The sequence below is a fragment of the Lactuca sativa genome, chromosome 6 (assembly GCF_002870075.4).
Source record: "Lactuca sativa cultivar Salinas chromosome 6, Lsat_Salinas_v11, whole genome shotgun sequence".
NCBI classification, from domain to species: domain Eukaryota; kingdom Viridiplantae; phylum Streptophyta; class Magnoliopsida; order Asterales; family Asteraceae; genus Lactuca; species Lactuca sativa.
Genome location: NC_056628.2, coordinates 167,594,959 through 167,610,012, shown reverse-complemented (window position 1 = coordinate 167,610,012; position 15,054 = coordinate 167,594,959). Strand labels below are relative to the sequence as shown.

Genomic DNA, 15,054 nt, shown 5'->3' with positions numbered 1-15,054 from the left:
ATCCCTTTCAAATTCCAAAGAAGACAATTTCCATTAGCTGTGTCTTTTGCAATGACAATTAATAAGAGCCAAGGATAGTCTTTATCGAAAGCTGGTTTGTTTCTAAAGGATCCTGTTTTTACACATGGTCAATTGTACGTTGCTTTATCCAGAGTTCAAAGTAGACAAGGATTAAGATTGTTGATTTTAGATAAACACGGTAGACTAACAAATAAAACATCAAATGTTGTGTATAAAGAAGTTCTTAGAAATCTATAAAAAACTTTCTACAAATTTATTTTTTATATGAATTTCTATATTTGGTTTAGTTATTATTATATTTCATTTTATAAAATTGTAAATTTTTTGCATATACACAAATACAAAATACCTGCATTTTAAATAACAAAAGGCCCGTAATTTCAACTAATAGCTATGTCATTATCATATTACTGCAAAACATATACACTTTAATTATTAAAGATTTTAATATCTATTATCAATATAAATTTAAAATAAATAACTTATAATTTAATTAAAAAATATGTTTTAATTTCTAACCTGTGCTACCCACGGGGTATAACCTACTATATATATATATATATATATATATATATATATATATATATATATATATATATATATATATATATATATATATATATAGGGAAAAGTTCAATAGAGAACCATAGTTATTGGTTCTTCAAGGAAACAAATCTTTTTTTCAATTTCTAGAGCTTCTTCTTTATCGAAAAAAATTCTAAAAATATCTAAATTCAAATATTAACATTGTGAATGTGAAAAATATTTTTCGGATTCACCGTGTGAATCCGGATTCACGTTGTGAATTTTCAAAGATTCACATTGTGAATTTGACGTAAAAAAATCGAATTTTATATCATTGGAAAAAGGATAAAAAGTTATAAATTTCTGTATTTTTAGTTTTTTTTTTATAAAAAATAAGTTTTAAAAGTTGAAAAAAAGATTGGTTCCTTGGTTAATTATGGTTCTCTATTGAACCTCACCTATATCCTCTAATAAATGAAGGTTTTTTTTTTGCCACTTGTCAATCCTATATGAGTTTTGACACTTGTCATTTTGTGGTATTTTTGAAATAAATATTATTCACTTGTCAATTTTTGGTTTGTTTTAATTTTTAAATTTAAAATCATATATGTATATATGTAAAGTATTAAATATAATATATATGAAATTAAATTGCAATGAATATGTTTATTTCTTTCTTATTTTAAAGTTTTACATAAAAAATATTTACAGCTTATATTTTAATCTTTATTCTTTTTTTAAATTAACCCGTATAATATACGGGTCTCACACCTAATAAATATATATATATATATATATATATATATATATATATATATATATATATATATATATATATATATATATATATATATATATATCATTTAGCATTTCCAAATACCAATTAACACTATATACGACAAATTAGACACTAATTATGTACAAATCTCGAATCCTTTATATATCTCACAAACATACATGTCCAACATGCAACTTATTATCCAAATAAGTATACTTGTGTGTGTAACTAGTATAGTACATCCATACACACCCAAAAGCACAAATAATTAGGGTATTACATTGTTTTTAAATCCAAACAAATACATAAATAATTACACCAATACATCACACAAATACATGAATGATAAAATCAATACATTGTTTGCAAAGTTGAAATCAAATACACCTCCTAAATTGACAGCCAAAACAAAATAAAAATTATACACTATACCAATCAATTATACAACGTTGGAATGTTCATCTAACCAAAAGAAAGCCTACAAGTTTTCCTAAACACTGTTCAATTATCCTACTGCATCGTACCAGCACCAGAGATGGGTTTGCTTGCTGCCATTCCCTTCCATTGATCGTTTAAGCAAAAGGAGAACAACACTCCAACACCTTTCACTTCCATCTTCATATTCGTTCCCTGTCAAGAACCACCGGAAGTGGTGGCAGCTTCCGGCGAGACCACGAGGCAGCAGCCTCTCGTGGTTGCCTCTGTCCCTGTGAAAGATCAAACCCTATCGAGCACTGTCAAACATCAAACAAAAAAAAAATACAGAGATGAAGCAAGAAGGTTACCGGAGACCTTTTCCCTTCTTCCGGCCGAGCAAAACCCATCGAAGCTCCCACCTGATTTCCTTGTTCTAACCACACCCTTTTCTGGCCTCCTTTCCATCGCAACCTCTTACCCACACCGAATCCCATACCTTCGCACCTCACATCCCGGACTCCCTTTCGGACCTCCTCCCCTCGCTTTCTTTCTCTTCTGTTCCCAGTGGACCACATACCTCCGTAGGTCTCGTCTTCGATGCTACTGCTGCTTGCAACGCCCGGACTTTGCACCTCGCAGCCGAACGAGAGCGAGCACGAGCTCGCTGCTTCGTTCCTTTGTCGCTTCGGTCTCGTCGACCCCGGAGACGCAACCTCAGCCTGCAATCGATCGGAATCCATCGGACCTTGCAGCCTCCATTGTGTTCCTTCGTGAATACCTTGACCGTTCATATTCCCTTTCAAATGCTCGATTAGATCGAAGACGGGGGATAAAAGCCCTAATCCCTTTTAAGTTCTTTTAAAATTGACAACATTAACCCTCATTTGGGCAAAACATTATAAATCAGTCCCAAACCCCCCAAATATTAAACCCATTTGTTCAAATCAGCCCCTCATTGTTTAAGATAAAAAAACAGCCATTGGTGTATTATTTTGACCAAATCAGCCCTCCGATAGTTTGGTTTATTTAAAACAGCCGTTGGTGTATTATTTTGACCAAAACAACCATTGGTGTATTATTTAAATGTGTTTATTTGAATTTGAATATTTATTGATGTAAAAATAGTGAATTTAAATATTTTAAAATTATTTTTGGTTTATTTAAAACAGCCACTGGTGTATTATTTTGACCAAAACAACCATTGGTGTATTATTTAAATGTGTTTATTTGAATTTGAATATTTATTTATGTATAAATTGTGAATTTAAATATTTTAGTATTATTTGTGATAGAGATTTATAAATTAGAATATTACCCCTCATGATTTATTAATTGTTACATTGGGTCCTCGCAAATAATTAGAATCAATAATAGACAACTAAATTTAAAGAGTTTTAAATTTACCTCTTGTATTTATATATATTAGAATTGTATCTACTATATGTGTAAGAAAGTTACAACACGCGGCCTCACGTGTTTAAATATTGACATTGTCAGTCTTACCTCGACTAGGCTCACCCGTTCTAATGTAAGGGTTTAAGGAGGTCTCTTTGATTCCTAATGAGGTTGGTTTTTAATATGTTTCGCGTTTACCACCCTCACCGCCCTATTGCATTTTGAGAATGAAGTTACTGAAAGGGTTTAATAGTGATAATGGTCAATCTAAAATTATTTTAAATACAAGTATAAAACAAAATCACGTTTTATTAATAGAATGTGATTTTATATTATCCATGAAAATTGCACATTCTCTTTATATTCTATTGGTGGAGCTCGTGTGGTTAACCAACACATCAATCTAGAATATAGTTGAGAATGATATGGAACTCACGATTCTCAAGCGTAACTTGAGTCGGGGACCATGCGATTTTGTGTGGTTAATTCTCAATCTATTTAATTTAAATCTTATGTTATCCATAAAAGTTGCACATTCTCTTTATAACTTGTTGATGGAGCTCGTGTGGTTAACCGGCATGTCAATTTGTGAGTATAGGTAGAGAATGATGTGGCACTCGCAAATCTCAAGCATAACTTGAGCCGGGGACCATGTGATTTTGTATGGTCGATTCACCATATGTTCAATGATCTCTGCGACCCCGTCATTAAATTTGAGATGAACATAATCCGAGATTAACATGCCATTGATAGTCAATGAATCTCAAAGATCTAGGAGTTTTGTAGTGATCGAAATTGGCAAAGGGCTTTGCCTACCTAAATAACTTTATGGTGTGTTTACGGCATCCCTTTACACATCATGGAGCCAAATATGGATCCTAGCCTTCTAAAATAATTTAGAGTGATTGTTTTCTAAGGTTAAGTAAAACAAACTATAATGGAATTTTATTGAATGATGTCGAAAACCTTATCCACTAAATCTACTGCTATAAAACCTTTGAAAGGATTAGCTATGAGGATGATCAATCTTGTCAATTTCTTTGTTTGGGAATAGTTCTCCTAAACGAAAGGAAAGATCACGCCTTTGTTAAAGCTCTTCCTAGGTTACTTCAAACATTGCATTCTAAATTGTTATAAAGAGCAATTATCAAATATACGTTGACATATTGAAGTAAAAAGGAATCTACTTTTAGTTAGGAGTTGACTATGGATAGTTGACTAGCTAACATGTACAAATGATCAGTTCATTATGATTTTGATATGAACAACTTGGAATGTCCATTAAGGAGTTATGTAGCATGTTAAGGTTTCCTTTTGGAACTAGCATGGCCAAACATAGAAACTCATACTTCAAAACACTCCCATATTTTACTATCATGAATAGAAGTGTCAAGAAGAAGAAAGTCAATTGCCCACAGTTTAAAAGGCGATTAATGTGGGTATACCTAATCTAGGCCCTAATACCTAGGACAAAGGAAGTCTTATTCTAAGATGTTCTGATAGCTGCTTGTTTCCATAACAAGAAAAGGACTAAGAAATCAAACTTGCCCAAATGTATATTTGAGGTGAAAGGACTGGAACATGAAGAAGTTAAATTTGATCATGGATCACGAGCCCATGCTACTTTCCATTGGATCAAAAGATTACTAGCTCTTCCATGTTTGTTATTCAAACAAATATATGGATTTATAATGCCATCAAAACATTACTTCTAAACCTAAGTGTTTTGCTAAGGATTAGTGATGAAATTTGCAAGAATGTGTAGTCACAAAAATGAAGTAAGAAGACAAAAACATGGAGAAAGTAATTTAATCATGAATGCCAAGCCCTTGCTACATTCATAGGATCAAAAGACAAATCTTTTCAAAATGTTTAGTCTATGGTATTATAATTGAAATTGTTTATACTATGATTCATGAGATAGTTCTGACTTATTTAAATATGGAGCATTTTGAACATGTTAAAAGAAAGTCATGAAATCTATGAAGCTAGTATAGTAGCAATAATTCAAAATTGATTCGAACATTTAAATAAGGTGTATTATTGTGAATATCTGTTAATGTTAGTGTTGGATAAGGTGTCTAAGTCCATAACTATATTTGGTATGTACTTGACCCGACCCGGCATGGTCCATTTGGGTTGCATGGCATCATGCATTTGGATAGACTAAATGAGAGAAATAACACTTGTGGTTTATTAATATATTATAAGTTCTAATATATTAATAATATTATCTAATTAGTATTGATTAAGAATTAATTTGGAATTAATTAAGTGATCAAAAGATAACTAATTAGATATATGGGTTGATTATGTAAATCATCCATAACTTGTATAGTGGGCTAAAAGGCTCCATGGATTATCAAGTTGGGTTAAACCCATAAGATGCTCTATCGGAGTTATAAACCCATGGGTCATGGAAATGAATAGTCATGTCACATTAGGGTTTATATGGTGTAACCCTAGATGTGACACACTATATAAAGGACATCATACTCACCCAAATCGGCTACACACTAAGAACTAGAAAGGGCAAGCCGATTTATACAAGTGTTATACATACTCAAAGTCATTCCAAAGCATTTGGTGTTGTGTGAAGCATTTGAGGCATCACACTTGGGGTGCTAGGCTCTCAAGGTTTTCAAGGAATCAAATCAACTACAAGGTATGTAATTCTTTCCATCTTTTAGATTAAAAGTTCCCCATGTATGCTAGATAGGATTATGAACCTTGGAAATCATATTTTGCATGTATTCTAGACAAACATAGATCCAAGGTTTTCTAGGGTTGCATGTACACTTAGGGGTGTTAGAATGCTCATAACCCATCAGTGGTATCAGAGCCTAGGCTTGTTTCTTAATACTTGATGCATAATAGTGAAAAAAATCGATTTTTGAGTTGTCTGCACAGGGGACTCGACGAGTCCATGGGGAGGACTCGACGAGTCCAAGTGAAAATGCAACCAACTCGGCGAGTTAGTTCGTGCACTCGATGAGTTGGCCATGCAGGTTGCAAAATTTCGATTTTTGCTGGAAATGGACTAGAAACATTACCCTAAACTGTTTTGTTGTTGTAAAACTTGTTTTAGATGGTGTAATAGCTGTTCTAATCCATTTACAATGGCTAATATCAATTTTTCATGATCTTATGTGTTCATATGTTCTTGAAACTTTGATATGAATATTCATGTTCTTATGAGTTTTTGATAGATCACAGGAATTACTTGTTTAAATGTTTAATTCATGATCTTGATGTGTTTTAATGGAGTCCATAACTTGTCCTCAAGTTATGGATAACCAAAAGTCTCTTTGTGTTAAAAATCATTAAAAGAACACATAAGTTATAAAATAAAGAGTCTTCATTTTAATAACTCATAAGTTATGAATTTGAAAGGTTTTGTAAAGTTACAAAACTTGCCCTCAAGTTTTGGAACATGTAAAGTCACTTAATAAACTTTAGTTCCAACCCCTATATTTTTAAAAGTTAAAAATCAACCCCTATATTTTATAATATTATAAGTTAATAATATATATGTATAAGAGCAAGTTGTCTTACCATTAGTAGACCTCATTCATGAAGTCGGTCTATAAGGGGGTATAAGGTTTCTGCCTATAAAATGGCAGCTTAATGTGTCCACTCTCACCCACCGCTTCCTTGATCGGTGGAGGGTCGTTAGCCGAACGGGTAGGATAATAACTTATAAATTCTCATTAAAAGTATGATGAATATTAATAAGTAACTAAATGTTTTATTAAATTCTCAATCTTAGTTACTTTAGGAAAATGTTAATAAGGTGCTAGTCCATGAAATTACACTTTACACTTTGATTAAGTCGTTAGTGGAGCATGTGTGGTTAACCAACACAGTAACCTGGACTTAACAAGGTAGGTAAAGGGCGACTTAAGCTTTATTATAGGTCGGTGGAGTGCGTGTGGTTAACCAGCACATCGATTGAGTGATAAACTTTAAGGGTACCAAGTGATTTGCATGGTTACTTCACACCTCGTTTTGTGATCCTCGGTATCCCAGTCACAAAACTTAGAGGGCACACTCGAGATTGAAACATGCATTTGTAAAGTTCATTGAATCTTAAAAGAATCTAGGAATTTCTTAGAACCAATTGAAACCTAACAATTTATATTTCGGTTTTTGGTGGAAATTGGTGAATCAATATTTACCTACCTTTCAAATATGTTATAGCTTAGATTATGGCATACCTCTTCTAAGTTATGATATATTGTGATTGGATCCTAGCCTTAATATTACATTTGGGTGTTTTATTAAGGACTACCTTGATATCTAAACTAAACTTATTCTCTTCTTTTTCAAATGTCTTCCAACAACACTGCTTCTGGCTCAAACCCTACTGGCTCTTTTTCCCTCATGAACCTATGGGGGAGGGTCATCTTTGATGGTTCTAACTTTATAGATTGGATCCAGAACATCAAGATGGTGACTCATTACGAGGACAAGGAATATGTCCTTGATAAGGAGCTAAAGGAGATCGATGAGTCCACTGCTACTCCCCAGGAGACCGTTGACTTCCGGACTCATGAAAGAGATGCAACCAAAGTGGTATGCATCATGATGGCCACCAGACAACTAAACTCCAGAAGTCCTATGAGGCTTACTACCCTTTTGAGATACACCAAGATATGATGGAGAGATACCATTAGAGTGCTCATCAAGAGTGGTATAAAATAATCTCCTCCATGATAACAACCATGATGAAGGACGGAGATTCTGTCATGAGCCACATGCAGAAAATGCAAAGGTATATGGATCGTTTGCTGAAGCTTAATGTGAACTTCCCTAAGGAGCTTGCAATAGATATCATTTTGCACTCCTTACGCTCGTGTTATGATCAATTCCGCATGACATACCACATAAATAAGGAAGAAGTCACACTCAACAAACTTCAAGGACTCCTAAAGACTGCAGAAACAGGTCTTAAAGGTAAGTCGGTTGTTAACTCTCCTACTCCTACTCCAAACTCTGCCCCTGTCTTGGAAATCAGGAAAGGTAGACGGGAGAAGAGGAAGATCTCTTCGAAGGGTACCAAGACTAGGACCCTTGATGGCTCTTCTTCAAGTGGAACCAAGAAGGGTTTCGTTACTCCTTCTTCTGACCCAAAAGAGGTTGAATGTTTCTATTGCCATGAAAAGTCGCATTGGAAGTGGAACTGCCCAAAGTACCAGCAATATGTGAAGGATGGGAAAGTCAAACCCAACCATGCATGTATTTACACTATTATATCTAATAACCACCCTATTCTAACTCTTGGGTCTTTGATACCGGTTGTGGTATTCATATCTGTTCTGATTTGCAGGGACTAAGAAGAAGTGAGAATGTGGAGCATGGAAAGATAAACTTGATCATGGGGAATAGGAAAGCTCCACATGTCACCAAGATTGGAGTTTATTCTTTGTTGCTAAGTAGTGGGTTTACTTTAGATTTGAATAAATGTTGTTATTCGCCAGAAATGGCAAGAAATATTATTTCCTTTCATGCTTTGTACAAACAAGGGTTTACCTTTTCTTTTAATATGAAATTGGTGGAATAAATGCTTTCTTTAATAATGTTCTTTATTTTAAAGCATTACCTTGTGATGGTGTGTATGAAGTTGTATCTGTTGTAGATAATCTAGGAAATAATGTGTTGTATATTGATTCTACGAGTAATAATACTTGGATAAAGCATCATTATGGCATTGTCGTATTGGACATGTGAGCAAGAAACGAATAGGCCAACTCCAAAAGGATGGAGTCTTGGAGTCATTTGACCTAAAGTCAGATGATAATTGTGAATCATGCTTACTTGGAAAAATGACAAAGTCACCCTTCACTGGCTCTTGTGCTAGGGGTGAAGGTTTGCTGGATCTAGTGCATATGGATGTGTGTGGACCCTTCAAATATGCCACAAGGGATGCTAATCGTTATTATTTGACTTTTACTGATGATTATAGTAGATATGGATATGTCTATTTAATCAAGCATAAGTCAGAGACTTTTGAAAGGTTTAAAGAGTTTAAACAGGAAGTCGAGAATCAATTGGGTAGGAACATTAAGATGCTTCGATCCGATCGTGGTGGTGAGTATCTTAGTACAGAGTTCCTCGACTATCTTAAGGAATGTGGGATTATCTCATAATTGACACCTCCTAGGACACCACAGCTTAATGGTGTGGCTGAGAGGCATAATCGAACCTTGTTGGATATGGTTCGTTCCATGATGAGTCGAGCTTCGCTACCAATCTCATTTTGAGGGTATGCCTTAGAGACTGTCGCCCATATCCTTAATCTGGTCCCTACAAAGAAAGTTGCCAAAACTCCTCATGAGATGTGGGCTAGTAAAGTTCCCAAACTAGACCACATCAAGATTTGGGGTTGTGAGGCTTTCGTGAGACGCGAGACTCATGATAAGATCGAACCTCGAAGTGAGAGGTGTATTTTCATTTCCTGCCCATAAAAATCCTTTGTTTACCTCTTCTACATACCTAGTGACAATGTGGTCTTTGTAGCAAGGAGGGGTGTCTTTTGAGAGAGAGAGAGAGAGAGAGAGAGTTCATAAGCCAAGGAAACAGTGGGAGGCAAATTAACCTTGAATAGATTCAAGAGTCAAGTGATGAAGGAACTTCAAACCCTAGCACTCAACCTGAGGAGGAAACTCCTGTTGAACCAATTGACAAGTTTGTACCTCTGAGGCGTTCCACAAGGGTTAGGAGTGCACCTGAGCATTATTATGGTTTCCATATTACTGCGGAAAGTTAGACACTTATCAATGATGGGGCATTGGTAAGTTTGGATGAACCTAATAGTTACGCGAAAGCCACGACAGGCCCTGAGTCTGCCAAATGGAAAGAGGCAATGGACAACGAGATACAGTCCATGTATGACAATCAAGTTAGGAACTTGGTTGACAATGTACCAGGTCGTAAGACAGTTGGGTGCAAATGGATCTTAAAGAAGAAAACCGACATGGATGGTAATGTACACACATATAAGGCACGACTGGTTGCAAAGGGCTTTTCTCAAACTCCGGGAGTTGATTATGATGAGACCTTTTCACCAGTAGCAAAGATTAAGTCCATTAGGGTTTTGTTAGCCATAGTTGCATTTCATGATTATGAAATATGGCAAATGGATGTCAAAACTGCCTTCCTTAATGGAAGTTTGGCTGAAGATGTTTACATGAGTCAGCCAGAGGGTTTTGTCAGCACAGAATACCCTAATAGAGTGTGTAAGCTCGAGAAATCCATTTATTGATTGAAACAGGAACCTCAAAAATGGAATCTTTGCTTCGATGAGAAAGTCAAAGAATTTGGATTTTCAAGGAGTGAAGATGAATCTTGTGTCTATGTCAAGGCTAGTGGGAGTATAGTCAGCTTTTTGGTACTATATGTGGATGACATACTACTCATAGGAAATGACATCCCAACCTTGCATGAAGTGAAGTCCTGGCTTGGGAAGTGTTTGTAACATCCGGATTCCCAGGTACATTATTTATTCTTTATTTTGGAGATTTTGGAGGGACTCGGTGAGTTGATGTTTAGACTCGCCAAGTAGAGTCGCGAATTCCATTCAGGTTAATGACTGGACTCGACGAGTCGAGTAGTGGACTTGGCAAGTTCGTGCTGTTTAATGAAGCCCTAATTACCGGGGATTGAGACCTATTTAAAGGGGCTTATAGCCACCAATTGCGGCTACCAGAACCCTGAGTGAAACCATAAGCGATATAGAGCGTTTATGAGGAAGAAGAGGCCATTTTTGATCCTTGTGTGGGTATTTTTGCAAGAAGAAGGTGACCAAGGCAAGAGGGTGCTATTCTTTAGATTTCAGAGCCTAAGGACTTCATATTGAGGTATATTTTCGATCCTTCTTCAGTTTTGGGTGTTAATCCTTGAGAGTTAGGGTTTCTAGCCCATTTAGAGTGTGAATGATGGTGCAATTGGTCCCTTCTTGTGTTGAGGCTTCGGATATGGACCCAAAGAGGTCCAGAGACCTCAACTCCCTGATCTTTATGGGGTGACATTGGGTAATATGAGCTTAGGGTGACATATTGAGGCCATTTCTTCAAATAGAGCCAGTGGGTATTTGCATGGGCATCAAGATCCAAATTTTACGTGTTTATATTGCTTAAGGAGGCCAGATCTATGGGTTAGAGGAACGGATCTGACCTCAGGAGGTCATTTGAGCTTGAGCATGGCATGAACTCGCTGAGTCCCTAGAACAGACTCAACGAGTAGGGCTAGGGTTTCCCATAGTTCACTCAGTGAGTAACTTGCCGAGTTGGGGGAATGACTCAGTGAGTCATAGGGAAATAGAGGACTGGAGTTCAAGGCGGAACTCGCCGAGTTCATAATGGGACTTGGCGAGTTGAGTCGGGGTGGCCCCACGATTCATGCCAGGTGTAACCCATCGAGCAGGGGAAAGACTCGATGTGTCATGCGAGACTAGAGGGATAGTGGACATGTGTAGACTCGCCGAGTCTCCCAAATGTACTCGGCGAGTCGGGTCAAAGTTTGACCGTTGACTTTTGTTGACTTTGAGGGTTTGGTCAACATTGGGGTCTTTGTGTCAAGAGAGGAGTAAAATGGTCTTTTACCCTTCTGAGGGTGCCAAGAGAGGGTTGAGTCTGGTCTCGAGAGTTATATTTATGAGAGTATTTACTTTATGTGATTAGGCGGAGGCTAGGCTATATTCCTACCGAGTTAGAGGTTTACCGAGACATCCGAGGTGAGTCTTCTCACTATACTTGCCTAGAGTGGTAACAGAGTTATGTGCTAGTGTACTGTTGAGTTATGTGTCAGTGTAATTGTATGCTATTTATGTGTTATTGTGATATGTGATATGCATGATTCAGAGTTTCCAGAGATAGGACCAGTGGGTCCATAGAGTTAGGGCTAGAGGGCCCACAGAGAGTTGGGACTGGAGGGTCCCACTGCGACACACTAACTAGAGGGTCAGCAGAGTTATAGCCTTAAGTGGCTAATATGTGTTAGAGTGGTATTTTGGGGAACTCACTAAGCTTTTATGCTTACAGTGTTATGTGTTATGTGTTTCAGGTACCAGTGATGATCGCGGCAAGGCGCCGGCATGATCTATACACACACCCGCGAAGTTTATTATGATTTGATCTTGGGATTTGTAATGAGATAATGTTGATACATTGTTTTCTTGAAAGTAATTATGAATGAATTTATATGGTTTTAAAAAGTGAAAAATTGTTTTAAATTTTACGGTGTTACAATGTTTCTCTATGAAAGACCTAGGAGAAGTTGTCTATATTCTGGGGATAAGGATTCTGAGAGACCGGAGTAAAAGACTAATTGGACTTAGTCAGAGTATCTACTTGGATAAGGTGCTGAAGAGGTTCAGCATGCAGGATTCCAAGAAAGGAGAGTTACCCATCCCGAGTAATGCTAGACTGAGTAAAACTCAGAGCCTGAGTACTGAGGCTGAGATAGTAGAAATGAGTCGAGTACCTTATTCTTCTGCAGTAGGTTCAGTCATGTAAGTTATAACCTACACTCGACCTGATGTAGCCTTTGCTTTGAGTATGGTTAGCAGATATCAGGGGAACCCTGGCAAGGCTCACTGGACTGCAGTAAAGAATATCCTCAAGTACCTACAGAGGACTAAGGATTGGGTCCTTACCCTCGGTGGGAGTGATGACTTGAGAGTTGTATGTTATAGTGATGCTAGCTTCCATACTGATAGGGATAATTTCCACTCTCCGTCAGGATGGTTCTTTACCTTAAACATAGGAGACATCACCTGGAAGAGTTCCAAGCAGGAGACAGTGGCTGATTCAACCTGCGAATCAGAGTATATAGCAGCAAGCGAGGCAGCTAAGGAGGCGATATGGCTGAAGAACTTCATTGGAGAACTTGGAGTTGTACCAGCTATAAAGGAGCCAATGGAAATTTTATGTGATAGTGAAAGTGCAGTTTCCTTAGCCAAGGAACCAAGTGATCACGGGAGATCCAGACACATCGAAAGAAAATACCATTTCATCAGACATCAAATAGAAGAAGGACTCCTCGTGGCAAAGAGGGTATCATCAGATGAGAACCCAGCAGATCCCCTCACGAAGGAACTGAGTCGGGCTAAGCATCTCCAGCATGCTCAGAGCATAGGGATGAAGGATGATATTAGTTTTAGTAGTTAGATAATTTTGAAATTTGTAAAGTGTAATTGACATTTGATGATGAATAAAAGTTGTGTTTATTTATGAGTAAAGTGTTGCTATCTCTTGTTAGTCGTTTACTATATTTCTTTTGCTTGTTTTGACTTCCAGAATAATTATGTTTTGTATATCATATTATTCAAATCTCCACAGTCGGTCATATGTTGGAAGAAGGTATGAACCAAGACTGTCATGAGTTGGTTGCAGAGGTCTAAGTTATTGGACATGGCTACAACACTCATGAGTGCTCATAAGTTCTGAGCATTGGACTCAACCCATGCTCACTGGTATCACTTCATGGAATTTATCTCGAGTGATCGTGAGATGGTAATATCATATAAGTCTTCAAACCTAGAGATATGACTTGTTGCCTATGAGTTGGTTATGCATTGATCGTATGAAACCGCATTGGTAACTCGATGTTATAAAACGTACTTTTGTATGTGATTCAACAAGTAGTAGAATAAGCATATGAGTCGAAGTTTATCTGTTCCTTCTTGGATTATAAGCGATATCTGGGCCCCTCGATGATTTTGTTTTGACCTATGTACCGGGCCCGGTCAGAACCGAATTGATGTGTTCAACTTAGTTCTATGTCAAACAAATCGGAAATCGGGAATAAACTGTTGGACAATAAGTAAGACATTGTTCCATGTATTTGTCCGGCTAATATCTAGAACAGAGGATTATATGATCACTTATCTTAAATGGCACATCATCATCTTCTCAGTTCAGAGAGACCTTGAAAGAGCTACGATTGCTGATCGGTTCCTGAAGTCATACTTACAGATATAGTTATTAGACTTATCCAAGTGGGAGACTGTTGGATAAGGTGTCTAAGTCCATAACTATATTTGGTATGTACTTGACCCGACCCAACATGGTCCATTTGGGTTGCATGGCATCATGCATTTGGATAGACTAAATGAGAGAAATAACACTTGTGGTTTATTAATATATTATAAGTTCTAATATATTAATAATATTATCTAATTAGTATTGATCAAGAATTAATTTGGAATTAATTAAGTGATCAAAAGATAACTAATTAGATACATGGGTTGATTATGTAAATCATCCATAACTTGTATAGTGGGCTAAAAGGCTCCATGGATTATCAAGTTGGGTTAAACCCATAAGATGCTCCATGGGAGTTATAAACCCATGGGTCATGGAAATGAAGAGTCATGTCACATTAGGGTTTACATGGTGTAACCCTAGATGTGACACACTATATAAAGGACATCATACTCACCAAAATCGGCTACACACTAATAACTAGAGAGGGCAAGCCGATTTATACAAGTGTTATACATACTCAAAGTCATTCCAAAGCATTTGGTGTTGTGTGAAGCATTTGAGGCATCACACTTGGGGTGTTAGGCTCTCAAGGTTTTCAAGGAATCAAATCAACTACAAGGTATGTAATTCTTTCCATCTTTTAGATTAAAAGTTCCCCATGTATGCTAGATAGGATTATGAACCTTGGAAATCATATTTTGCATGTATTTTGGACAAACATAGATCCAAGGTTTTCTAGGGTTGCATGTACACTTAGGGGTGTTAGAATGCTCATAACCCATCAATTAGTTCAACTAATGGATCGTTCAGATTAACCATAATAAGTACTTATTCAAATACATCCAAATGTTTGGGTCAAATGTATTTGTGGAATCATAGTATTGGATACATCAATGAGAAATGTCTTACCAAGTATCCAGTTGGATCAGA

The 15,054-nt window shown here is 36.6% G+C and overlaps 1 protein-coding gene across 4 annotated transcripts; it reads right to left on the bottom strand.

Moving 5' to 3' along the window:
- Positions 1-1,581: 1,581 nt before the first annotated feature.
- Positions 1,582-2,610, bottom strand: LOC128126658 (uncharacterized). 4 transcript variants are annotated; one of them, XM_052764498.1, is made up of 2 exons: positions 2,110-2,610; positions 1,582-2,031 (listed from the first exon to the last, which is right to left on the bottom strand). In XM_052764498.1, the coding sequence occupies exons 1-2, from the start codon at positions 2,530-2,532 to the stop codon at positions 1,942-1,944; spliced, it is 513 nt and encodes a 170-aa protein (XP_052620458.1). In that variant the 5' UTR covers positions 2,533-2,610; the 3' UTR covers positions 1,582-1,941. The 4 variants fall into 4 exon arrangements, with proteins under 4 accessions (XP_052620458.1, XP_052620456.1, XP_052620459.1 ...); XM_052764496.1 differs by having other exon boundaries at positions 1,582-2,048; positions 2,110-2,603; XM_052764499.1 differs by having other exon boundaries at positions 1,582-2,048; positions 2,117-2,603.
- Positions 2,611-15,054: the final 12,444 nt, after the last annotated feature.

Bases quoted from the DNA above. Each gene is read 5' to 3' on its own strand.
- LOC128126658 (XM_052764496.1), bottom strand. From the start codon at position 2,532: ATGAACGGTCAAGGTATTCACGAAGGAACACAATGGAGGCTGCAAGGT. The intron at 2,049-2,109 runs GTAACCTTCTTG...AGTGCTCGATAG, and splicing joins AAGAAGGGAAAAGGTCTCCG to GGTTTGATCTTTCACAGGGA.